The sequence below is a fragment of the Lutjanus erythropterus genome, chromosome 2, assembly GCF_056507025.1.
Source record: "Lutjanus erythropterus isolate fLutEry1 chromosome 2, fLutEry1.hap2, whole genome shotgun sequence".
Classification (NCBI taxonomy): Eukaryota; Metazoa; Chordata; class Actinopteri; order Lutjaniformes; family Lutjanidae; genus Lutjanus; species Lutjanus erythropterus.
The window spans coordinates 21,164,736-21,192,532 of record NC_139318.1 but is presented as its reverse complement, the minus strand read 5'-3'; the positions used below and the strand labels follow the sequence as shown (position 1 = coordinate 21,192,532).

General features: G+C 38.2%; 1 protein-coding gene across 4 annotated transcripts; it reads left to right on the top strand.

The window, feature by feature from the left end:
* The first annotated feature begins 1,443 nt into the window (after nt 1–1,443).
* Nucleotides 1,444–27,181, top strand: inavab (innate immunity activator b). 4 transcript variants are annotated; one of them, XM_084731916.1, is made up of 10 exons: nt 1,444–1,722; nt 12,989–13,103; nt 16,880–17,013; nt 18,681–18,803; nt 18,902–19,133; nt 19,664–19,717; nt 21,040–21,343; nt 22,058–22,210; nt 23,225–23,930; nt 25,316–27,181. In XM_084731916.1, exons 2-10 carry the CDS (start codon nt 13,049–13,051, stop codon nt 25,406–25,408), a joined length of 1,854 nt encoding a protein of 617 aa, XP_084588042.1. In that variant the 5' UTR covers nt 1,444–1,722; nt 12,989–13,048; the 3' UTR covers nt 25,409–27,181. The 4 variants fall into 4 exon arrangements, with proteins under 4 accessions (XP_084588042.1, XP_084588026.1, XP_084588051.1 ...); XM_084731900.1 differs by having other exon boundaries at nt 22,055–22,210; XM_084731908.1 differs by lacking the exon at nt 1,444–1,722 and adding an exon at nt 9,306–9,447 and having other exon boundaries at nt 22,055–22,210.
* Nucleotides 27,182–27,797: the final 616 nt, after the last annotated feature.

Here is a 27,797-nt window from a genome sequence, read left to right as displayed (position 1 = left end):
GATGACATTCGAATGGACACCTTCCTTTCTATGTTTTACCCCAAAGTTTTAAATCTCGCTAAAACAGAGTTCAACACAAACACAAACATCTAAACACAAATGTCATTTATAGGTGAACAATGTTTTTAGCAATATGCATACAGTTTTTCCAAAGAACAATTTTTTCTACAGTAAACAGAGTCATTAAATCATGTCAAAGGACCATGGTTTGAGATTCACTCACAACAACACACTGCATGGGAAATAACACAACTGTGACAGAGTTGCATCTGACAAGAGACGCATGAAACAAGGAAGTGCTGACAAACAAAAACAAACTTTGTTTACCTTTAGATGAGGACATGATCCTCTGTTGTTGATGAGATGTGTATGAGGTCTAACAGTCACATTTTAACAAAATGTCATGTTAAAAATTATGTATTTAATTTTAACAATTTCTATTGTAGATCTTATTATATTTTATTGTATTTTATTCATTTTAATTTTAAAAAATAAAGGCAGTCATTACTTTTTGGAAAAACAAAATAAAACAAATAAACAAAAATCCAAAAACAAAACAAAAAGTGCTTTAAGCAAAAACATATCAGAGTTCCCCATGTGGAAACATGATTTCATCAACACTGTTAACCTAAGCATATAATTAGCACTCGGCACATGTAGGGGAAACCACTTTTCACATTACACATACACACTGCAGAGATTAGATAAGAAAAAATAGTGACGATTACTTTCATCCTTTTAACCACCATCTGTCATTAAATTTGCGACAGTGTTTTGGTGGAAGATCACATGGTTTACAGGATTAAAAGTAAATGTAACGCACTGCTGCCGCCCAGTGGCTGACATAAAAACACTATAATGACAATTTGCGGCTACTTGTTTTCCTCTTTGATTATAGAGTATTAACTTCGGCCACGGAAGATAAATCTTTAATTGTCTTTGACGTCAAAAACCCGCTGAATAACCATCAAAAACTGCTCACTGCCCGTAAACCGCCCACACAGCAGCGGAGAAGTGGATAATCAATGCGGCGTTCATAGGCCCATCTTAAAATCGTGATTTCTAGACTGTAGTGTTGAATATAACTTTAAAGTTGACACGAGATGACAATAATGGCAAAGCAACTCTTCGAAGGACTGTTTTGCATGGTGGCTATTATTTTATTTTAGCAATCAAGTGACATACCAACAGAATTCCCACCAGCAAAGGAACAGCGTGGACAAATACAACAATGACATGAGCCATTGATATACCTTGAATAATTAATTAAATTACCATATTGGGTTGCAATGAATATTGTCGCCGCGGTGTTACTGAGTTTGATAATGTAACTTGATAAGCATGCCCTTGTGTACGTCGTGTGTCGGAAACGCGGTTACCATGGTAAATGTTTGATGTCATTATGTGTGCGATATTTCCGACTGTCCCTGAAGGCAGCACACCGTTGCTTTACTTACACCGCTGAAGAAGTTGCCTCTCCAACAATAGTTAGGTTTGGGGAGTAAATTGGTGTTTTAATGTGTGAGCTGTAGTTTATCCACTCGTTTAGACCAGAGAGACGTAAATCGAGGACTTAGTGTAGTTTCCGGCAGCTCTGTTGTCATTGTAAGTAGATAAACGTCCAGCTCAAATCTGAGAGAGTGCAGCGAGCCGATGGAGAGCAGATTGTATGGATACAGATGAGACACGATGCTAGCTAACTGTAGCTAACGAGCTACTGAGGTAAGAGCAAAAACCTATGGACTGACTGTGTATGCATGTGCGCAGTGGGTAGTTTACGAATGCTTCTGAACACATTGTTCCTTTGAAAATGAAGTTTTTGGACCATATAGTTAAAGGTTTGGTGAAAAGCTCCCGATTAAAGCGAGTTTCTAAACTTTGGGAAAGTCTTGAAAGTCGAGGCCCAGCAGCAGCTCTGTGAAGCTGACTGACCGGGGGGATGATGTGGATGGATAAATACCAGAATATATCTTTATTTTATTTACCCTGGGAGATTTTAAAATGTTATCTGACTCGTACATGAGCACTCAACTTCATCCAGGTTTTGCTGTACCATTTTGCCTTAGCTTATAAATCCACTTTTATGTACATTGAGTATTCAGATGTAAATTACAGGTGTGTGTGTGTGATGTTATTGTGAAGTAACATTCAACAGAGCTGCAGTGATTTATCGTATAATCAGTTATTACTCAATAAGCAAATTATTTGCCAACTATTTTGATTATTGATAAATCAGTTTGAGTACATTTTTAAGAAAAAAAAAGTCACAAATATCTGATTCCAGCTTCTTAATTGTGAATATTTTTTGGTTTCCTTACTCCCCTCTGACAGTAAACTGAATCTCTCTGGGTTGTAGTCAAAACAAGACATATGAAGATGTCATCTTGGCTTTGGGAAACCTTGAACAATATATTTCACAATTATCTGACATTTTATAGGCAAGAATCTATTAATCGATTAATCGAGAAAATTGTTGACTGAGTAATTGACTATGAAATAATTGTTAGTTGTAGCTCTAACATCCATTATACATTTCCACGGTGGGTTTTAGCTTTAAATTGGGGGTTTGTTTATTTGTTTGTTAGACCCTCATTTGCGACTGTATTTTAATAGTAGCTACTCTGACTTATGACATAAAATACATAAGTACACGTCTATAACAGTCATACTCATAATAAGACTCAATTAACAATCACTGAGGTACAAATCAGTGAACAGCAAGCCTGTCTAATACATTTGAGCGCTCTATATAATACTGTCATTTCCTAAATAACTGAGAAAAGAAATGACTAAATCACAAATGAAAATGGTAGCTCTGGACGGTAGCTCTCTACATCCATATCACATCTTCAAGAACAGAAAAAATGAAAAGTCATACAATTTTCTACAGCTGAAGAAACAGGAGATTTTCAAATGTTGGTACATCTTAAAACACTGAATTTTGAGTTTCCTTTGTGTTTTTCTTTCTTTCTGTAAGAACCCTGGGCTTTATGGACTGTCCCTGACTTTTTTATGGACATGTTAGTTTTGTGTAAAGCAGAACCAAAGTTCAAAGGTACCATAAACTGTATAAGGATATCTCATTGCAACAATCAACAGAGAAGTTATGAGGGTTCAACATCCTCTTTCAGCAGAAACACACAGCACTTTAAAGAAGACATCTGAGAGGAACTATGAGTAAAGTTACAGGGGTATTTGATGCTATACATTAGAGCTGTGCATTGGCAAGAATCTTGTGATATGATACATATTACGATACAGGGGTTACGATTCAATACGCTGCCTTACTGGTATGATGTTACGATTTCTTTATTTCTTTAAAATAGTTTTAAGAAAACAAAGTGTACTTTACACACCATTATATGCATAAGATCTGAGCATTAAAAGTTAACTTTTTTTAATGCAATCAAAACAGTGAGGTCTACGTTTGGATTAATCACAGTCCTTGTAACATCATAGCCCTAGTTTTCGTGCAATCTGAGCAAAGGAAAGATATGTGCTTACTAATTTCTTTCTCAGATCGCATTGTTACCTTAGTGTGGAAGAATCAAATAGCTGAAGATAGATTACAACCCTGATACAATGTTTTTGAGAATTGATAAAGTATCACAAAACTTAATATTAAGCTACACAAGTGCTTAAATATTTTCTTACACCCCTACTGTCTTCCATGCATTTAAACTGTATAGTAGTTTAACAGTATACCTACCTGATAACTAGAGCTGTCATTGTCAACTATTAAAATTAATTGCAAACAATCTAGATAATTGATAGAGCATTTTGAGTAATTTCTTAAGAAAAAAAATCTCAAGATTCTAAAATGTTTCAGTTTCTAAAATGCTATTTTTTTCTGGGTTCTTAGTCCTGGATCCCTGTAAATGGAATATCTTTGGTCTGTAAACAAAACAACAATAAATTTGAGGACTTCATCTTGGGTTTCGGGAAACACTGATCAACCTTTTTCGCCATTCTTTGCAGCCCTACTTAATGACACATCCTTTATTATATGTTTTTAGGAGACATATAGGAAACCAATGATGTGTTTTTATTTTAATCCATACAAAGGTTTTCTTTAGTGCACAAGTCCCATTAGTTAGTTTGTGATTTCAGTGCACTGAAACATTTCTGCTGTCTACACATTCCTGAGCATTGACCAGAGGGCAAGAGGACAGAAGTGGCTTAAACCCTGAAACCTCACTGACCTACGGATGGTGGGACCGTCATTAAAAATCTTGTTCAAACCCATCTAACTTAATTTTAAACTCCAGAGAAGAGCTTAATGTTTCCAAAGAGACCAAATATGTCAAAGTAAAATTCTGGAGAAATTTGTATGAAGTCAGTTTGATGCCGTGTTACATCCATGAAACACCATCTTGGTTTTTAAAATCTCATTCAAATCAAACATCATATAGCTTCAATGGGTTTAGTACTATCCAACAGTGTAAAACAATCAGATCTTTCCTATTTTAAAGCTACTTAAGAGGAACTTTAGGTATAAACGTGTCTCTCTCTGTAATGGTGTTGTTGATGTGTTTAAGTGTGTTCACTCTCAGCGGCAGTGGAGGGCTTGGCCATAGTTTAGAATAGAGTTTGATTTGCGTGGTGGTGCACACAAACTTCTAATTCCATAATCCACATCAGACACACCACATCTGCACGCGTGCCCATTTGAGATACATGTAGTATTTTTTCACATCTTTATTACAGTCAATTAGAACCTTTAGGCAACATAAAGCTTAAAGTTGGCTGCAGGCACAGAGAGGGAGGGAACCCTGCATCTGTAAGAGTTTCTTTGTTTGCCTTTTAAAGCTTTAGGATTTGTAGTACATTAGTGTAACTTTATAGCACTATTTTTATGACACCACCTTGATTTAAGCATCATTACAGCGAAATTATCTATTAGCACCTGGTGAAAGAACCAAGCTGCAAAATATTGAGGGATAATGTGTGATCCCCTGGCAGCTGATGGCTCTGCGCACACTGGCAGCAGTAGTCTAGCCGTACACTTATAAAAGGGACTCAAGAATATGTAAAGAATTTGTTTTGCCAGCTGCTGTGTTGCCTACACAAAGCCCTCTCTCTGTCTCTTGGGGAACTCTGGTTTATATAAACTAGCCATGACATCCACCAACTGGCTGCTTAAACACAGGACGAGTGTCTGTGGTGAACATCAATGTGTCACTTCAAGCATGATGCACATAGACAAGGCCCAAATTGAACAAAGTAAAAGAATAACTGTTGACCTTTAGCACCGTATAACTGATGAGTATGCATTTTAAGGAATGTCAGTTTGAGGGCAATAAATTGAACGATGGGTGTCGGGGATAGACGGTAATATTTTTAAGCAGTTCCTCCCGGGCCACAAAGCCCCTAAATTTAGTTAAATTTCTGGTGGTCCAAATGTAAACATATATAAAAAAAATGCATAAAAGGCAATTTAAAGGAACTGAACAATGTAGAGATCAAATTAGAAGTTTGAGTAGGCTCAGTAAACCTATACTTAAGTAGCCCCAACATAATGGTAGTGTAGGGATAAAACTTGCTGGCCACAGATGGCTACCTACATGGAATAGTTGGTGGCCACAGAGGAACTTTTTGTGGCTTAAGGTCATAGTTAATGTTTTTGAACCCTGGGTTTATTCTAACTATTGTACTAGCTTTCTGTGACTGATTTACTAAATGAACAGCTTATATAATCACACTATTTACTGCCCAGTGAAAACATTAGGGTATTAAATTTAAGTGCAAACATAAAAATATTTTTTAATTCTACCTGGTTTGTGCCTGCCTTAGTAAATCAGGGGATGAGTCTTTATTTGTATCATGAAACTGATGATTAAAATATAGAGAGTGAACTGTCTCTTTCTCTCCTAGAAACCAGAATTTCAAAAAGGTAGGAGTCAGACAGCTATACCTAGCAAACATAAAACAAAGTGCTACACCTGCACAAACTGTAAAGGTCTTTCATTTAAATAAGTCATATTGCACATTTTGCCTTGTATTGTAAAATCACATGTTAGACTGCTATAAACTGAAGTGAATGCTAATTAAGTAGATAAGTAATCTCAGACACTTAAATATGTGTCTGAGCTTTTTCTCAGCTCCCTCTTATGAAGGCTGCTACAATGCTGCTTTTATTAGTGTTTGTATAACTGTAGTTTCCCATGATCAGCAGAGCTTATTATTCATTTGCATGACTGAAACTGCCTTATATCTGATTTTATCTTATCAAGCTGCTTGGTATGCAGCCTGTTCACACAAGACATGGCTACTGGTCTTCTACTGTGTGAATCTTACAGGAGCTGGTAGGTGAATAGGCTGAAACTAATGCAGTCTGATACAGCAGTCATGCAGTAAATCACACCTTCATAAAACTAATAATGTTGTTTTTTTTAACTGTTTAGAGGGTGGTTCCATTGTAAGGATGGCAGTCTGTGGTGGTTTTGGACTGTATTGCAGAGTGGTGGGGTGGACAAAATATTAGAGACACCTGTTAGTATAATGCGAAACAATTCAGCATCACCACAAACTGCATTCTCCAAAGTTACCATATAGTGTAAGACTGTTTCCCCATTAGTTTTCGCTCTGTGTGCCTAATAAAATGCTAACTGATTGTGTTTTGTCCCTTGAATATTTCCGTCCATCATTTTAGTGAAGGTTTTTCAAATATTGCTAGCAGAAAATGTGCTGTGCTGGAGATTTTACAGTTAAAAAATACAATTTTCACTACTCTCTGGTGCACAAGCTATATAATAGCGACACTATCATTGCTAGAACATATCTTTGATGTTTCTGTACTTCAGTTTTGTGTCATATATTGGCTGACATATGTGCTGATACCAGTTGATCTATCAGCCTAGCTGACTAATTGATTGAGCTTTGACAGAGGTAGCTAGTATTTTGCAGTAGGCTACCGGTGCCCATAATATTAGCCAGCTAAAATATTTACTATAGTCCACTTTCAACCAAATAAATACAGTATAATGCAAGAAAACAGATAAAATATTTGACAATGCCAAACGTACCAAGGCATGTGTGAAATGTGGCCGGTTGAGCTGCTCACACTGTGAAACCTAAATGTAGAAGTTACTGAAGCAAATATCTGCTGCTTTCTCGGTGCCATGTCATTTGAGATCTGATTCTTGAGTGTCTGGGAATTGCTGGACCTTTTTCCAGAGTGTCTGAGCACCAGCATTCCTGGAAAGCCAAAATGAATATTGAGATTCAGAATGAATGTGAGCCATGCAGTTACAGAGCAGGTGCTGCCCCTGGCTCTCTGTAAATCATGCAGACTAGCCCACCGACATGTGTTTCCCCCTTTTTAGTAGACGCAAAAATGGCAAGCCACAAAAGGGACTTGGCACTGGTAGTCTGTAAGTAGGAAGAGAAATGGTAAAGTTTAGAGGGTCTATTTACAGACCTAAACTAATAAATGTGAATATTGAGAAAAGGTCATCCATTCTAACTGAACAACCAGGAGATGGCAGTAGAAATTTAGTGACCAGACATTTGATCTTTAAACTGCCTCACTGACAGTTTATTGTTGTCATTGTAAGAAAACTGAGGATGTCAGCAGTCTGTGAGAGTTGGTAATAGTCAGTTATCGAGTCGTAGATTCTTCTATAACCAGTAAGTAAGATTTTTTGCTTATATATTCATGCTATTATTGGGAGTGATGTCCAGTATGCACAAATCATTAGTGAATATACAAATATAGTAATAATTATTATTAAGATAAATAGTGAGTAGGGGTGTCACAATTTCAATATTAAATTGAAAATCAATATAAATGAGCTTTCAATTTCATTAGTCAAATTGAAAAGGAAGAACTGGCGGTTCTCCCAGTATGTTTTTTTCTGTCCACCCACAACTTCTTGTGGCACCCGGTGCATGTCCAGCATAAAAAAAACAACACTTCATAGATGACACAGCATTGCTTAGTGGCCATTATATCACACTTGATACCATATAGACTAGTAGTCCACCATCTCACCCCACGATTATCATCAATCAATAACAATCATTCAACTTTCTTTGTGTTCTCCCCTGGTCATCCACACCCTCCCTGCAGTGGCTCAAGGCCCCAAGTTTGGGAAGAACGGACTATAGGATGTCTTTTTAGAGAAGAATCTGAAAATGTAAGTGACACTTGTCAGGGAATAAACCAGTAATCTGTTGATCTTTACAAATCAAGACTCTGTAGTCGGCTGTGGCTCAGGAGTTAGAGGTAGGTTGTCCTCTAATCAGAGGGTCGGCGGTTCGATCCCTGGCTCCTCCATTCCACATATTGAAGCATCCCTGGGCCAGATACTGTGCCTCAAATTGATGTGTGCTTGTGTGAGCAAATGGGTGAATGTGACATGTAGTTGTAAAAGCATTTTGAGTAGACAGTAGACTAGTAAAGCCCTATGTAAATGCAAGTTCCTTTATTATTTTTTAAATCAGATTTTGACCTTAAAATTGAAAGTCAAATCATGGATTTGTAGAATTATGACACCTCTATTAGTGAATATACAAAACTGACAGAGACATGATTCTCTTTTAAGACACAGCAGAAGAGAAGAAAAAATTAACAACTTCAACCTCACCCATCTACACCAAAAACCAGACACCCAAAACAGAAACCAAAGGACCCTACATAATAGTAGCATCATTTCTAATATCTCTAACCCTCTCCACCCTGAGAGTGGAGGAATGTATTTACTCTTCCACATCATCAACAAGCATTTCTGAGGTTGTTTGATGTTCCAAAAAGCTCAGTCCCAATTCTGAGTCAAGAGATTGTGAAATTATTGGAAAAAATGTTGCACCAGCACATCCACATGTTATTATGAAAATATACAAAGAAGGGCTGTTACAATGAAATAGTTGAATTCTTTTTGATCACTCTCCTGGTCAGACATGTGAGTTGCTAGATTACTAACCTGATATGGCATTTTACTTGCCCAGGCCAGCAGGCAGTTTGTATTGTCTCTTAAATTAGATCTAGGTAATCTGCATGTATCAATCAGTTGTTGAAATAAAGCAAAATGCTCTTCATGTGTTTCTCCTGGGCCCTCAATCTTAGTCATACTGTGTCATTTTTATAGTACTGGTTCTTTTGTAATGGGACACATGTTTCACCCAGGTTGCCACCACCCAGCAATTAGGAAACTGATAAGAAGGTAAAGTGAAGCGTAATTTCTCACTCGGTGTGTCATTGTTGTTGACACAGTTTCAAACTCAGACAGGAGCGCTGAGTTATATGATCCTGACTCAAGTGTTCGGCCCCTCTCTGTATGTGGCCACTCCTCTTCAGCAGGCAGCGCTTTCTTAGTGGGCGAGTCTCTCATTCCTGTCCAGACTCCACTCAGCTCTGGTTTGTGCATTTACCATTCAAGTCAAGTCATTTCTGCGGGAAAATTTTCACTCTTTGGATTTTGACCATTTTTCTAAGTTTCTCGTAAAGTAAGTAGATCTTTCATACGTTGTCCAGCTGGCAGTGTTTCATGCACTGTTGTGTCTTTTTTAATTCATCCACTGTCCTCTGGGTGAATTCTGAGTTATGGGGATTGGCTGTCAAACTGTTAATAGTATTTTAAAGCTGATATTTCATACTGAGACATTCATGTTTTTAACTAATGTCAGTGTTTTTTGTTGTGCTTGTTTTGCTTGTGTTACTAACACTGACTCGCTTGACTTAGAATAATGGGGAACAAATGCCTTCAGCGAGTGTTGTGCAGTTCAGAACAGTTTCTTTGCATCTTCAGGGTAGAAACAACTAATTCCTGTTTTTTTATGCAAGTGTTTGATTTCTCTGAACCCATTCCCAATGAATAGTGCTCTTACCCATGTGTTTTTATTTGTGTGTGTAATAGTCTTTTAAAAAATGGAAAGTTGTTTTGGTGTTCGTGAAAATATAACACACACAAGAAATGTTTGTTCAAACATAGAGTTTGATTACAAAAATGTGACAGTGTGCTTAGCGTTAACAACAGTTCATATTGTTTATTTTGATGGCAAGATACTGTATGTCAATGCATCAAACTACTTGAGTAGTTTCGGTTCCCTCCCTTTAAAACGCAGTTCTGTCCCTGTGCGGTGGAGGAATGAGAATTTTTGTTTTTTCAGGGGATTTCAATTCACCTTGAAAACCCCAATTAAAATACACTTTCATTTTGTGTGTTGTTGGATAAATTTACCTACTGTATGAGATCATTTTTTCTGGGGTTTTGTTGATCTACATGACAGAAATGAACAGAACTCTGAAATCTGTTGCTATTTTGAAAAGTGCGTAATTTGTAAAGGGAAAAAAAGGCAAACACAAGATGATCCCAGCCTTTCAGATATGAAGATTTTTCTGTTGAAGGACTTTGGACTGTTGGTCCAATAAATGAAGCGCTTTGACGTTGCCCCTTTGGGCTCTGGAAACATGTCAAGTCAATTTTATTTATATAGCGCCAAATCAAAACAGAAGTCTCAGGGCACTTATATAGACCTTCCTTTTCATAAAATTACCGAAACACCCAACAAATCCCACCATGAGCAAGCACTTGGTGACAGTGGTGAGGAAAAACTCCCCACAAGCAGAACCAGACTCAGGTGGGCGGCCACACACCATTTCACCATTTTTAGATATTTTGTTGTCAAAAGATGTTGATTCAACTTTAACTAGAAGGGTGCTCTCAGTACAGAGCGTTGTGAAAAGAGTAATCAGAAGTATTTATGTTTTTTTCCCTCTGTATTTGTAACAGATTACAGTTGCATTTATTCTGTGATTTAATTATATTTTACTCCCCCCACACTGCTAGTAGGTAATCCTTTTATTCTAGCATTATGGCCTCTACCGGCAGTTAAGAGAAGTGGGGAGTCAGCAGTCGGTGTAGGTCATATAGAGGGTTTTTTCAAAAAATGCGAATCAACAAGACTACGAGAACTCCTTGTCCACATTTACCTTTTGGAGGATTGTGTTCACCCTCTGCCCAGCATACAAATCTGTGTCTGGTGAAGTGTTTTTGTTGTAATTACCAGGCGTTTGCTAAAAGCACCAGCGGACACGAAAAAAGATTGTTGAAGGTGCAAACATTTTTGCAAAAACTAGTCTATATTTGGTACCTGGAGTATTTAGAGCGATTAGTTGATTAATTGCCAACTTTTTTGATAATCGATTAATCGTTTCAGTAATTTTTAAAGCAAAACTGTCAAACATCTGCTGGTTCCAGCTCCTTAAATGTGAGGATTTGCTGCCTTGCTTTGTCATGTATGACAGTAAATGAAAAGTCTTTGGTTTTTGGACTATCAGTCGGACAAAAGCAGCAATTTGAAGACATCACTTGGGGCTCTGAGTAAACGTGATGAAGATTTTTCACAATTAGACGATTAATCAATTAATTGTGAAGATATATGGCAGATTAATCGATACTGAAAATCATCCTTTGTTACAACCCTTACAGTTATTTTTTAAAACTGATTCTATTTGAATGTAGGGTGTTGGGGTTGTTATTTAAGAATTCTGTACTTGAGCAATTTCACCTTAATTTTGCAAACACAGCAGCCAATTATCTGAAAGTTGGAGGCGTGAAGGCTCCACTCACAGTCATATGAGCTGTGTGGAGGATGTGTCATGTCCCGGTCATAGTCAGGATGATAATGGTCTACATTTTATGGATCCCCTGAACATCACCAGGTGGCTGGACCAACCTATGCTAGAAACAACTCCTGTTTGTTGCTGCTCATGGCTTCATCTCACCTAGTTGTTCCTCAAAACAGAGACTGCTGGGATGCTTCCTACAGCCAGCTGAAGTGCACTTCCCATGTGTGTTGGTATGCAGCCACCGCCACATTCCTGTGTTCTCCTAGTTAATGATCTAACCAACAAGTTTCACAGTGTTTGTTTGACACCCACTGGATATATGGCTCATGCGTCCTGAGCTGCTTATCTCTTATAAGGAATGAGATAATGCCGATCATATGACATCACAAACAGGCAGTGACAGGAAACACTAGAGACTTGGCAACATGTGTGTGTACTCATGCTGTGGGAGACTATGACTACACCTGACTGTAGGGTCAAGAAGGCAAGTCACACCTGAATCACTCCAGCTACACAGGTCACCAGATTGAGTAATGGGCAGTCTTTGGAAAGCTTGTGTTAATGCTGGATTTTGACTACTCATCTGTTGCTTTTCTTTGTAGCCCAGTGACTAGTTGCCTGTAATCCCAGTTTATATTCAGGCATTCTAACGTTTCCCCTGAATGGACTCTAGAGCTGCAACCATTGATAGTTAATCGATTATTAAATTGATTCCCTAAATGAAATGTGAGTATTTTCTGGTTTCCTTTCTCCTTTATGATGGTGAACGGAATTTCTTTGGGTTGTGGACAAAACAAGACATTTGAGTCATCTTGGGCTTTGGGAAACAGTGATTGACATGTTTTATAATTTTCTGAAATTTTATGGACCAAACCACTACTTGATTGTCTAGAAAATAAGCAACACATTAATTGAAAATAAAAAATAATAATAATTTGTTGAAGCCCTCATGGACTCCCAGAGGCTGCAGGCATAAACACTGTGTTGCTCTGTTTTTATTTCAAAAACAACATAATCACTGTGGTCCAAGACTCTCCTGCTTGCTGCACACACCTGTGTAAATGTGGCCATTCAGCAGCAATCTAGTGGCACCATGAATTATATTTATGTTGACAAAACTAGTTATTTTAATTAATGAATGTTTATTTAATTAAAAGAATACTTACTCATTTAATCCAATTAATCAGTTTATTTGAACTGAAGATGTTTAAGGATTTCTTTTATTCATTTATTTATTTAATTTTGGGACATTCAAAGCTTCATTCAAAAACCTCAACAGAAGCTTCAAATGTTTAAAAATTTCTACGTTTTCAAGACCTCAATTTGTCCCCGACTTTTTCTGAGATTCAGGTTGATATCGACTTGAGAAAGCTTGAAAATTGTGATTGATGCTTAAACAAATACTGTATTTCACAGGAAATGGTGAGCGTCGACATTGTCTACTGAAAAACAGCAACAGGAAGTCGATCTACTGACATGGAGATTAACGGAGAGGTCAGCGACACGGACAGCGGCATCATCCTTCATTCAGGTAAAACATTTTGTCTATTGCTCATCACATTTTTTAGTGTGTAGCAGCACGTCTATCAAAGTCACAGCATTTTTGTGTTAAATGCCTGGAAAATACTGCATGAATATGCCTTCCTTCATTTAAGTCTCCCCATGTAGTATTCACTAATGCCCTTTGCAACATTATTACATGTGATGGTCAAGGCTGCATTTTGAAATGCTCCTCCATGCAGGACTACACATGCTCATAGTTCACTGCAACAAGGTCTGGTGTTTGGCTCCATTAGATTTTGATTGTTAGTTATCTACATTAGTAACAATGGCCAGTATCATGAGACCTTGCATTAGTAGAAAACAAACTGGACTGCAGATGTTCTTGGTTGGTTGCCCAAATGTGTCTGAGGGACGCTGTGCAGCCTTATTGAATTGCTGAAACTAACAGAAAGTGGATTCAGGTGCCTTGTTGCCTTGTTTCATAAGTTTGAACAATTGCTTGTCAAAACATCCTTTGACTATTCAGACTTAAAGTTTGTACTGGCAAGTCTCACCCTTACTTTAAATTACAGTGACTTAAAAAGGAAAGCACCGGGCTCTTTTAGCCTTTAGACCCAAATTAATGTTGAAACTAAGTACACAGCTTAGTCCAACCCTGGTAATCTTATCTCAGCACCTGCTTTCAAATGACCTCAAACAGAAGACAAATAAAATTCACTATTAAGTTCAGTCAAAATATATAGGCCTACTGTATGTAATCATATTTGTGTTTTTTATGACATTGTTGAAAGTAAATGACTACAGACCATTGAGCAAACAGTATGTCAGATGGTCAGGGCCTTAAGTTAAACACTTACAGTAACATGCCTACATCAGCAGTCATAAATAATAGCCTATGTATTATCTACTCCTGTAGGCTCAGTTATCTGTCATGTGACAAAGCTGTTGGTTCTTGCTGAAAACACAATTTACAGCTACCCACTTATTCTTGACTTCACCACTCTTACATTCAGAACCTGTTTTTAACATAAAACTTCTCCTGGTACTTTTAACCTCTTTAACTGCAAGACCACTTTTGAGCACAGTCATAACAGATTACATGGATTACAGATTACATTACGTACTTCTGTACCTCTCTTGCTTATCTAACTGATAATTCCTTTTGTCAGTTTTTCTTAAAAAAAAACAAACAAACTATAAAATCAATCAACTCTTCTATTCTTTGATCTCAATCCTGTCCTCAGTAAAATGAGCACATTCTTAAACCAACTCTCCACTTTAGCAGCAACACCAAACCTAGTTTGTTTCAGGAAGTAATTCTAGCCACGTGAAAAAACTACAGTTTGACAACTATAAGCTGTCATGTGAAAACTCAGGCAGAGACCAAAACACATGTTGTCCGTTGTGACTTCCCGCAAGATTAGTCACTACACAACATGGAGGATGCAGAGCAAATAATTCAGATCAATGTATTCCACAGATTTAGCATTGCAGTTTGCATGATGGGCAAAAATTGGTACAGCAGAATCAGACATATTGTCTTTTTTGGTCTGTGAGTTCTTTCTTGTGAAAACCTGGCGCTTATCTTACCCACAATGCAACTTGACTGTAGACAGTTCAGTCGGAGATTCAGGTGTGTTATTCTAGTAGCGGCTAATGTAGCCTCAAGCAGAAATGGTGCTGTGTTCCATTAATCTCAGAAGTTGGAGCTGTGAATGATCATACGTGAGTGGTGGTGTTCCAGTAAACAAGTCGGGAAGTCTAAATAAAAAATAAACAAGTTTGGGTTTGTACTAGCCGAGTTAGCCACTGTTAGCAGTAATCGTTGATGATGCATTTCACAGTATTTTGCACATACAAACACTGTTGCAACATGTCCACAGACGGAGCTTGAACTGTATTGTGTGCTTGACTGATTTAGTGAGACACAAATAAAGACATAAGTGTTGATAAACAGCTTTCACTGTTGTTGATGTGATATCACTTGAGTTAGTTTGTCAGCTTCGTCTGGAGCCACAAAAAATGTGTTTATACTTATCTTTTTGTCCATATGCAGGTGTACTCCTCAAGATGTGTAAACAGATTTTGATGTTTGAGATTGGTGAAGTTCCTCCTTTAAGTCTGGACTGATTGAAAAGAAAAGTCAGCCCTTTTGCCAGTTTAACATATTTTGTGAATATTCAAGCTGAAACATTAAGTTTATTCAATGAGTTGATAGACAGAAAATGAAAAGTCTTCTTTGATATTTAACTGAGCAGCTTTATGTTTGGAGTGTAAATCAAACAAAACATGAAGTCTGAATACATTATCTTTTGTTTAAAAAAAAATGTGATTGGCATTTTGCACTTGTGTAGTAGTGAATATGTTGCTTCTTGTACGAGTCAGTCTGTATTTTCAGGGTCCCCACAGTCTTCATTAAAGGCGGTCACATAATTTGGTCGTCTGCATTATTCCCTCAGTCACATATGGAAACCTTACCATTGTATCAGCAACAAACTTTGGCAGTCTTGTTTTTGCTACGCCCAGCACCGTCCACCGATTAGTTCTGCCCTTTCTGACATTCCTTGCGCCTTAATTGAGCCATGTGACGTCTCCTCTATACAATGAGAAAGTGGCGATCGACAAAGAAAGGGGGGATTGTCACTCTAGGAGGAGGAATTCTTTGGCCTATTGTAGTGCTGTCACACTTCTTTCCTGTCGCACCTCGGACATTTGTAAATACCTGCAGGGACTCTGTTAATAATCTCTGAAGGTATGTGGTGCTGCCTGGTCAATGCATTTTGCCTGAAGCCACTCCCACAGTGCCGAGACTAATCTTAATGTCATTAGTCACCACAGCTACAGACAGTACCCGTCCAACACTCACACATTGTTTATAGTTTCGAAGATCCTGCCTCTCAGTCTGCATGCCACTAATGAAAACAATGATAAAAACAGAAGATATGTTCTGTTGAATGTAGCCATTGTGTCGTCTGTAGTGTCCTCGAGAATTAAACTGCTGCAGTATAATGAAAATGCACTGCCATCATATGAACATGCCAGAATACTTACAAGGAGACGGAAAACATAGTAAACAAAACTTAAATTATAATGAAATGAAACTGGCAAAAGTACACAGGAGATGGCAAAACGAAAGCAAAGATCACCATCAACACAAAGGACCTGGAATATTAGGGTATTTCTGACTGCTACAAGTTTTTAATGCTCGGATATGACATAGCAGTAATGACTGATACATAAATAAATACAGTTGTAATGTAGCTAAGATATTTAAGATACTTACATGAATGTCATATGATTTTAAAAAGTTCATTTTCTCCTGCATATTTTATTAGTTTTGATTTCATTATGGTTGTCCTTTAAACATACAAATTTGTTCACACACTTACTGCACATGCTGTTCACAGAGTTGCCAATTGATATTAAAACACCTTTCAGTGTTATGCAGTGCACTTCAACAGCACCAAAAACAACAGTCTCCAAAATGACGAGAGTTGAATCAACATCTCTGTGACAAATGTCAACAAAAACTGATCATGATAAGCTCCATAAAGGAGAGCATTTACTGTTTGATTTCTGTACTGGGTTGCAAGTTTCAGCTGGGTGTGCCCATGAAACTGGCAGTTCTGCACATATAACCTTCATGTATATATGCGTTTGGGTCCCAACACATTGGTCAATTAATCAGCAGAAAATTAGAGCTGCAAAAATTATTTGATTCATCATTTAGTTTTCAACTATTGAATTACTTTCCAGATATTTCAATAATTAATTGCTTTGAGTTTGCTTTGTTGTGTTATGCAGGCTCTGACAGCCCAACAACACATACGAAGGATGTGACAACGCACACGCGAGCCATGAAGCTCAAACACCAGGATCTCAAAGAGCGACTGGAGATCTGCATACTGGAGCTGAAGAAAGTTTGCATCCGAGAAGCTGTAAGTAATACGCAAATCAACAGGCCAGCAGCTTAAAAACTAATGAGGCTGCCTAAAATTACATTAAAAACATGTCACAGAATAAATGAGTCACGTAATCTAAGATCATTAAGATATTAATGAAGGTGTTATTAGATAGATACAGTGTCAAACAATAGTAGACTCGTTGCGTAAGTCAGCAAGCTGTGACAAAAAGCTCGCCATATTTCACAAGATTAAGGTGGGGTTCTTTAGTGCAGGATGTTCCATGACACATTTTACTTGAGGTTAACAAAGTAACCTGTAAGATGGGAAGTTTCTCAGATGTGTTCGGCCATGTCCATACTTTTTTGAGCCAGCAGATTAATGCCAGGGAAAATCATTCATTGCAATTTGCAAATGCTCTGCGGTCAAGTTTATAAAAACATGCACCAAAGTACATGTCAAAAATGGAAAAATAGATTCTGCACACTAAATAATGCTCCCATTAACATTTATTTAATGTCACCATGTGACATTTACAGCCTTCAGTCTAGAAATGCTCTTTTTTCTGCACACTGACTTGGTGTCCAACAAACTGATGCCTTTTCAGATTTGTCTGCATTAGCTAGACTTTAATGTCACAGTGGTTAACTCCAGTCAGAAACGTCACTGACAGAAAACAAAAGGCCTTTCAATCCGCCCTCCTGTCCTTTGTGACATTATTGTTTTGTCTCTTACCATTAAGCAGAATACAAACATCAAGCCTTTGCTTTCCAACACACTGTGTAGAGAAATTAAATCACGCAATGTGGCTGCACTGAGATTTTTTTTTTTACGTATCATAGCTTTTGAAGAGGTATTGTGGTGGTTCAATTGGCCAAAGTAATGTCAATGTTCCCATAACAGCCTGGATTTGAATACTGCACAAGACTTTTGTCACATCACCCTTTCATTTTCTTTTCTGGCTCTCTCTACACTGTGGATTATCAAGTAACGACTAAAAATTGCCACAAAGTTATTTCGAAACTGGACACATTTTCCTTCAAGAGTATCTCTGCCATGCGTCGGTGCTCCGGGGTAAAATCCCAGGACGGATCATTCTTTCCTGTTGACACTCGGGCTGGGCACTCCTGTTGGGACATGCTTAGATGAACTAATGGCAGGCATGATGCCTCTCCCTTCTCCCGGTGACAAAAGAACAACTAATCTTATTGGCTGTTTTTACGTTTCTGCCTGTCTGCTGAGGTGGCTGGCTCGAAGTGACTCAAAGTGCGTTTTTATGACAACTCTCTTAATGAAGTCACTAACGGTGCGTCGTGATGCTCGGGGTTGATGCGGATACTTGATACAGTGAGAAAGTGAGACCTGAAGAATGTGCTGTGAAAGGAAATCTCTGCAAACACAGAATTGTGCAAGAGATTCCTTGAACATATATGCCTCAACATGTAAGGAGTGCAGAATAAGATATGTGATTTCAAAACTGCTACAGACATGCATGAATTAATCCTCTGAAGAGATGTGTGTCTTTATTTGAACAACTAAACTGAAAAGATTCATTAGATGTCTTTAACAATGTCTTTATTCTATTAAGTATTTACAAAGCCAAGATCTGTCTTCAGAAAAATAAACGTTTAGTCGTGTTCAAACGTTGTTTTGTGGACAGTTAGATTTGTGATGTTTATTTCTGTATTTTCTGTGTTGTTTAGGAGTTGACAGGTCGTCTCTCAGATGATTACCCTCTACTGCCGGGAGAGAAGCCTCCACAGATTCGCAGACGTATCGGAGCTGCGTTTAAACTTGATGAACAAAATATTCTTCAAGGAGCAGAGGTACAAGCGGCATTTAGAGACTTCACTCATTTTTAAACGATGCCTAAACTTCAGGGACATACAATCACACTGTTGCCACCCTGCTTTCACTTTCACAGGAGTCACAGCTGAGTTTGGTGGATGCAGAGTTAGCGCTTCAGATGAAGATATTTGAGGCAGCACGTAAGCTCTGCGAAGAGGAGCGCCTGAGCAAGGCTGTCAGAAAGAGCCGCTTACAGCAGTGCAAGAGAGAGGAGAAAAAGCTCAAACGGCTACAAGAGACGGCGTTTCAGCTGCGACTGGAGCATGGCCGATCATCACCACTCCCTGCTTTTAATATTACACAACAAGGTGAGAGGCACCCGGCCAAATGAGAGGATCGCTTGACGTCAGATCCCTTTCATGCATGGAATTCATTGAAATTGATTTCGCGTGTCTCCAGATATCTTTCCACTCTTCATCACCAGTTGTCACAGATAGTTCCTTCAAGCCCCTGTAAATCAACAGGGGGTACAAAACACACAGCCTCATAAAAAGTAGACTCACAGACATCCTTCCATCTGTTATAAATAATAATTTCTCAACAGGAGAATTCAGTCAGTGTTGTGCTGTGCAAATAATGCCTTATCTGCATATAAAGATAGAATTCCTGTCGAAGGATACCGTATTTCTCTATCATTTATTCAAATGTCATAAACAGATTAGCAGAAAATAAGTCCTTAAGTCTGCTCATGCCTCTGTCACCCCTTTGTTTCAAACCAGTGATAAACATCCCAGGCTGCAAATCAGGATTGCTGACAACATGTCAGTTTTGACCCTCCCTCAGGTTGACTAATGAATCATTTGACACTCAAAGTGTTTTGTCTGTTTTTGTCTTTCAGATCTGGGTACATCTGATGACAGCTCTCTGTCTGATTCTGTAGTGCAAGATGAAGGTAAGACTCGATTTCTACACAAAAGCTGTGTTTCAGTCCTGTGTTAGTGAGAGTAAGAGAAAGACTAACTTTATGTGGTGTAGTTATGTAGCAGGACAATGTTTGCCAGTTCCAGTTCTGCTCTTATTGGTCCACTTTGATGGTAGATTGACTCTCAACCATGAAGATCACAATCACCTGAGACATGAATGTGTTTGTGTCTGTAGATTTCTTGTTCTGCTTTGTGATGGTGACAAAGCCAGTTAGATCAAAAAGTTGCTTAGTTGCTGGGAGCTATTAGTACGGGGTGCAGATCTTTTGTCTGGTTCTTGCTTTCAGTTTGCTTTTCAATCCAGCACTTTTTATATTAATACAAAGAGTGTAGATTTTAAGAATTTCTCAGTTTGGGAACAATAAAGTACTATCTATCTATTTATCTATTTTATTGTAATTAACTAAAACTACACTAAAAACTGAAACAAAGTGTAAAAAAATGTTTTACAAAATCTGAAATAAAAACTAAAACTAAATGTAAGGAAAAAAAACCCTGAAATGATATTGTGTACTTACAAAACTAAATAAAATGAAAAATATACTGATAATGTCTGTAGTTTTAGTCTTTGTCAGTTTGGTCAAATTTGTCAACACAAAAAGGATGATGATGCATTGGTGCGTACTTTTATTGAGACAAGGACGTTGACATGACTCACTGACTGAGTCAGCTGCCTTCACAAAGTATTGTTGCCCCTGACAAATACTGCTAAAACACAGAAACTAATAAAAACTAAACTGAAATGAGCAAAGCCACTAAAAACTGATGGAAAAAATAAACAAATTCTGCATACCCTTAACTAGATCTGCAACAGTTAATCAATTATTGAATTATTCACCAACTATTTTGATAATTGATTATTCTGTTTGAGTAACCTTTTAAGAACAGTATAACTTTCGTGACAGTAAACTGAATATATGCGGGTTGTGGACAAAACAAGACATTTGAGGACGTCAGCTCGGGCTTTGGGGAACATTGATTCACACTTTTCACCATTTTCTGACATTGTATAGACCAAACAACTAATCTTATAGTTGAGAAAATGATTGACAATTTAGTCAACATTGAAAATAATCATTAGTTACTGCCCTGCCCTACACCCTGTTTACCACATAACCATAACCAACATGGCAGAAATGTGTGCAGAGGCTAAGAAGTATTTTATCTTGAATACTGCAGTGCTCCTGGTTTCTCTTAATTAAAGAATATATAGAGGAGAAGCATGTTAATCAACTTTCTGCAGATATCAGACACTTCATCATTTCATCATCATTACTTCTTTTTTTTCTAGAAGTGACAAGCCAGTCATCCCAGCTGTCCTCAGGACTCCCCTGTCCAGGAGAGCCCGATCCTCCACAGCCTCCTGCTGTGTCCTCACAGTCCTTTGTAGACGGCTCCTATTTGTCTCCATCTGTGGCTCCACAGCTCCTGCCACTGACCCCGTGCCAGTCTCCCCATCCAAGCCTTGACTCCATGAGTTTGACTTCGAGCCCCGCGTATGACCTTCCTCCCATCCAGCACTCCCCCTGGACAGAGACGAGTCTCGATCAACCTTACGAGAAGAGCAAGAAGTCGCGCTCCTCCAGCAAGACGAGGTAACACAGACCATCCATCATGACTCGTTTCCTGTTCATCGAGTTTTTAGTTAAAGTTGTTGGAAACTGTGTGAAATGCAGGCGTTGTGGCTGCTATTAGCATTAAAGCTTGTGGGTGAAATGGTTCTGAAAAATGCTGGAAATAAACAAGCTGATGGAAGTGAATATTGAAATTTTATCAGACATCAAGGCCATATAGACGCAGCAAGGACTGACGGATGTATTCAATGTGCTTTGTTTTTGCTTGTTGTTATTTGTTGATAGTGAAGACTACATGGGGTGGGATGAAAACACTTTTTGCAGCTCATCTAGTAAAGTCATTTCTAGTGCCAAACCTTGTGTTCCTGCCTTGTATTACAGAGTAGATGTCAGTGATTTTCATGAATGTGTAACACTGCCATCTGCTTTTGCACTGGAGCTACAACAATCAATGGGAAGATCCCACACTAGACTTTAAATCCTACTGATTTATAACCACATGTCACACAGAGGCACAATTCAGGCTTTACTGTCCAGTAGTCGATTGCTGTAATAAAAACTCCAACCTGAGATAACACAACAACAATGTTGTGCAGAAACTTCTGTTAATGTCTGTCATCATTAACCAGGCCTGGATATTTTTTAAGTATTTCCAAATTTTTAGTATCAAAACACAAACTGAGAGACAAAACATAACATATTTCTTGTGCTGCTGTCTGTTTGTGTGTTCAGCAGTCCAGCCAAAAGTGAACTGTTGCCACCGCTGGAGGCTTGCTTAGCACAGTCTGCTCTGCCAATGCAACTTTCCCATCTGAAGCTGAGCCGCACCCAGTCGAACAGCACACCCTCCACACCAGAGATGCGTGTGCACAGACAACTGTCCCTCAGGTAGCCACACCTCAAACACATCACAGTACTGTGTGTGAGCAGCACTCCTATGTTGAGCCTTTAACTACAAACCACAGTGATATAATTTACCTTCACACATATAGTTAATAGTTTAAATATTTCTAGTTTGAGAAAACAGAGACTGTGAGAAAGGGAAGTGAGCTGGAGCTGTATGTGGTACTTATCAATAGTTGGTGTATTACCTACAGTAGATGGTGGTTGACACACCCAAAGCTTGAAGAAGCAGAACTGAACTATCCTTATAAAACTCCCATGTTCTGCAAGGTAAAATCACTACCAGCAACAAAAAACATTTTAGCGTCTAAAGAAAGGTCCACCTAAAATAATCTATCAATTTAGTGTATGCTATATTTAAAATATTTTCACTGCTTTAACTTACCTCAGGCAGCCTTTACAACAGAAAACCATTGTTATATAAACCAAATATCGCTGTCTCCAAACAAATCAGACTCCATGGGAGAAATCAGTCATTTTACCCTGCAGAATACAGGAGTTGCCGGTTAATTTGTCTGTGTTTTGCTGTGAATCTGAACTATCCTTATAAAACTCCCGTGTTCTGCAAGGTAAAATCACTGATTTCACCCATGGAGTTGGTTGGTTTGGAGTTAACGATATTTGGCTTGCCTTTGCCTTTGTAAAAGGCTGTCTCACAGCAAAGTTAAGTGATGAAAATATGAAAAATACTAAATATAGCATACACTTAAAACAACAGATTTTTTTAGGTGGACCATTTTTAAGTGGCAGAATACCTTTAGCTGTGACCTTGTCCACAACAGTATATTGCTTAGGTTCTGTGCTGGTATTCTTCTCGCCTTCTCCTGACTGGGGATACATCGACTGCCATCTGTTGTTGGTAAAATATTGACTGTTGATAAGTACCTCATACAAACCCACTTCAAATAAGCTGAACTATCCTGTTTTAAAAGGTTAATTTTTTTTGTTAATTAGCCAAAATAATGCATTTTAACAGCATATCTTGTGTGATTTTTGCAGGTTGTCCAACCCTGAGTCTCCATTTGAAAAGGAGCGTGGTCGCACCAGAAGTGCAAGGAGGCGACTGACAGAATACGCGATAACTTTACCAGAGACTCCTCCCCCTGCGGTCAGCTATGGAAACCATGCCAGCTCTGAGGACAGCAACTCTGAACACTCGTATACATCTTACAACAGCTCACCGTGTCAGGAGTCGCCCTGTGATTTGCCCAAGCAGTACCATTCTGCATTCCCGCACTCGGGCCAAATTGGCAGCTATGGACCTCAGGCCTTCCCACGCACTGGTTTTTACCATAATCCCAGGCACCAGTCCAGCCCCAGTTTCCACAAAGCCTATTATAATGAAGAAATGGTCTACCCACCTGATCTGGACCTGGCACGAAACTATTACGCCCAGCAGGCTCCCACTCCCTCCCACAGATATGAGTATTGGTATAAAGATCCCGCTGTGCCCCAGCAGAGAGCACAGAGGCCTTTGCCTCCTGATGTCAGACTCTCCCCCTCCCCGGCTCAATGGGACCATCCACACTACCGCTCCAGTGGTCTCCCACAACAAGTGGTGAGTGAACAGCTCAAGTCGTGGCACCGGCGCAGTCAGTTCAAAACCCCCAGGTCCCGCTCTCTTGACAGACAGGGAGCAGTCCGAGTTAAAAGCATGGCTGCCCAGGAGTCCACCTGCTACCAAAATCAGAGGTACCATGAACAGGTGAGCAGACGAAATTATTTACATTAACTGTACATCCAACAATCGACATTACTAACAGTTTGTCCGTCAGAATTACTACAAAAGGTGGTATTAAGTGATTACTGACTTATTTGTTAGTTGCCAAAGCTGCTGGAAAAGAAAATAAATTCAGGATAATGTAGTAGTTTTGAAATTGGCCCATTTCACCAGAAACCTGCCATTTCCCTGCAGTCAAGAAACCTCTTGATAGGACTGATAAATATTGTATGTTCTTTAATTTTTAAAGGGTTTTTAATATGTAGTCATGTCAGCAAACACTGAAACGGACAGATCAAAAACTAAAGTTAAGACTAATTTATTTTCAGATATTTTGAAGGATGGTGCAGAAGAGATCTTTGCTGTGTTTTTGCACGTGTGTAAATGTACAACAAAAACAGATGTTTTCAGTTTCACTGGAAAAACCCTGTTAAAATCATGATGATGTGACATTTGTTGGGGTCTGTCCCAAACAAACATGTTTTTTAGATCTGGGGAAGAATATTTGTAGTCCAGGACATCTCTGCAGCACTACAGTACCTGACTAAAATACTGTTTTGTCACACATTTTACCTTTATCAACATATTGTAGCTTCTGCTATTTCAACATTTCACTTGGCCATATTGCGATTGCAGTAATATTTTTATCAGTTGTGCTAGAGATGTAAATGATTAATCATTCATCGATTAATCACCATTAATAATCTAACTGAATAAAATGGTATTAACTGATAATATATGTTTAGTATGCACAGGTTTATTCACAGTTTGATTTCTGTTGTTATTTGCTTTCATTTATTCAGGCCCATTGACATCTCGACCCAGTTTCAATCAGTTTTTAAAATCCAGCACATCTTTAGAAGTTCATTGAGGAAGTCCAACTTGGCACAGTTTACTGTACAAACTGCTGAATACACAAGTGAAAGCAAAGAGTTGTGTGAGTTGTTGGTACTCACTTAAGTGAGGTAAAATAATTCTTGGGAAGGAGAGCTGATTGATTGTCATTCCCAAGTCGTCAAATACAGATGCTTTCAGTTTGTGACTTGGACAGAGCCACTCAACAAAACAATGAGACTCAACAATCAACCCAATGCAAATCGACAGTATTTAAGGTCCCGGGAATGAGACTCAACAATCAACTATCCTTCCCAAGAAACGCTTACTCCACCTGTTAACTATTAGTCATGTAGAATTTAGATCTGAATTCCTGAATAGTCACTAATCTCAGTCACTAATCTAACCCCTAACCCAGAATATGAACGACAAACTCAGGATATATAATAAGATAAAAATGTACATCATTGTATGTCTTCAAATCTTGATCGTGGCTCTAAAAGTATTGTTATTTTTTTCCTCTCACTAACTTTCAGGTTATCCAAAGAAGACCTCCTCAGAGAGCTGCAGATGACACTCAAGGACACTGGACAGTAGATGACGGCTCTCACTATATGAGTCAAGTGTAAACCCAGACCAACTAAACTTGGACTGAAAAACCGAACACGTTAACTCAGCGGCTGCGACTGCACTGATTCCCAGTTAACCAAAGTGAAGTAGTCAGAAAATCAGGTCAGATGAACTGTTTCATGAAAGTTCCCATCATCCTGTTTACCGGTCTCCTGTATATGGGTATACAGAGGGAGAATCTTACAATATAGTCTCATGTAGTCCAACAATAACACAAACTCTGGCCTCCAAAGTCACTATAAAGAATCTAACACCTCACTGATACAGTCATAGCAAGGCTGATTGCAGGGCAGTCCAACTGTTAAGTGTACCTGTTGTTTTTGACCACTCTCTGTATGTTGTTTTGTATTAGCAGTTAAAATTGGAGCATTGAACTGAATGCCTCTTAAATGTTATGAATTGAAACAGGATAAATGCTCTTTATTACCGGGCGCTGTTCTAACCTGCAACTGTTGTTTGCAAGCGAGGCATCCGAGGCTGACACCATATTGAGTTTCTCAAAAAAAAACAGATATTATCATCAGCACAGAGTTTCTGTGTTTTTAAATGCAGCATTTTATTGTGGAAGCAGAGCAACTTCAAAAGAATTGGCAGCGAAGTCGTTGGAGATAGTGGTTAGATTATGCGAAATGTGAATGTTAAATAACTTTTCTTGTGTAGCTAACAATTAGGCCATTGTTGAAGTTAATCTCAGATGAGTTATGATTTATTAAACAAACAAAAAAAACACATTTAACACCAGCAGATAAACTGAGCTAGGTACTTAATCATACAACATAGTGCTGCATTAAATGTAGCTCTCTGTAGCCAAAACTGCTAAATATGAAAATATGGATTTATGCGAGGATGTGCTCAGACTTTTTGCAGTTTGGTAGGAAGAGAACAAAGTGCTCTTGTTTACCTGACTGTATGAAGGAAGTACTGTAAATCTATTGTAAAATAATGTAGATGTGTAACACATTCTTTTTTAACTACATTTTGTGTATAATGTTACCTTGATTAAATCTCCATGATGAACTTGAGCTGCTTAGATTTGAGATTTGTTTTGTTTTTATACTCGCGTGTCTGTGGCAGTGCCGGTTAACTTGAATTACTAACAGACTCCAACTAGCTGAAACTAGATACTAACTTACTCACATGTCACATAAGGTTGCAAATTAAGACAAAAGCAGAGTCTTGATGTTTGGCAGCTATTAATGTCAAAGTTGGCATCAAACTCAAATGTCCTTAGCTTTAACAGAATCTTTATTGGTATCTATTTCTGTGTTTTTAAGACAGCAGATCTCCAGATACTCACCTTTTTTGTTAGAACCAGTAGAGTTTTAACACTTGAGTTTAACACTGCCAATATGTGATACACTCCCACAAGCTTTAGATGGTAGATCATTTGACAATGAGAGAAAATCACTGCAAAATCCACTACAGCTACACACTGACTGATCTCTCACAGTGATCTATTTATGTGATTAATTTATTGTGATTTGCACCATTGGACTCATGGAAGGTCAGACTTGAAATAAACGAAGACATGGACCTGAGTTTGCAAAATCCAGCAACAGTAAAGACTGTGTCAAGATGTGTATATACAGTATATATACATATATATATGTATATAAAACAATCATGTTACCTTGTGTGCCTCTTTTTTACAGTCTTTTTTATTTATCAGTTTAAGTAGTATAAGTGGATCTAATAATGTTTTATGTTGCTGTTGAAAAATCTGTGAAAATGTGTTTTCCCTGTGGAAGAAAATAAAGAGTAATGTTTTTGCATAGTGTTGAGTTTCATTTACTTGCATTATATGTTGTTTTTCCAGTGTCAAAGCCCTGGTACAGACTACTGTAGGAAAAGCACAGGTGTAAATAATAAAGTTAATAATGGCTGAATTCCATTTAGCTGCTTCAGTTTCAGGGTCCTGGTTCACTATCACGCTGTCATGACTTGCACAGATATTCAGAAAGAACAAGTCAAAATGTCTGCTGTACAAAAGGGCCTGTTGTTTATGCTCAGTTTTAATACTGGCATCTCTGCCTGGTTTTGCAATGTGTGCACACCTAAGAGGTGTGTACTTAATAGAGGTGATTATTCTGAAAAGACAAGACTTACTGGAAAATAGACCGTTAGTTATGTAATGAGCTGGTTTTGGAAAGCTTTAACCAGTGACTGTTTGCTGAGTTTAGGACATGTTTGATGTATTGTTACTGTCATGGGAACTTCAGACATACTGAAATTAATGTTATAATCAGGGCTTAAAGTTCTGTCACCACGCCTAACTTCAGGCATAGGGCAGTTTTAAATTCATAATATGGAATTCATTCAATTGTACACGTTTCCTCTTAGACAACCTTTCTGTCTCACATTTTTTTTCTTTAATTCCTCTACATTTGA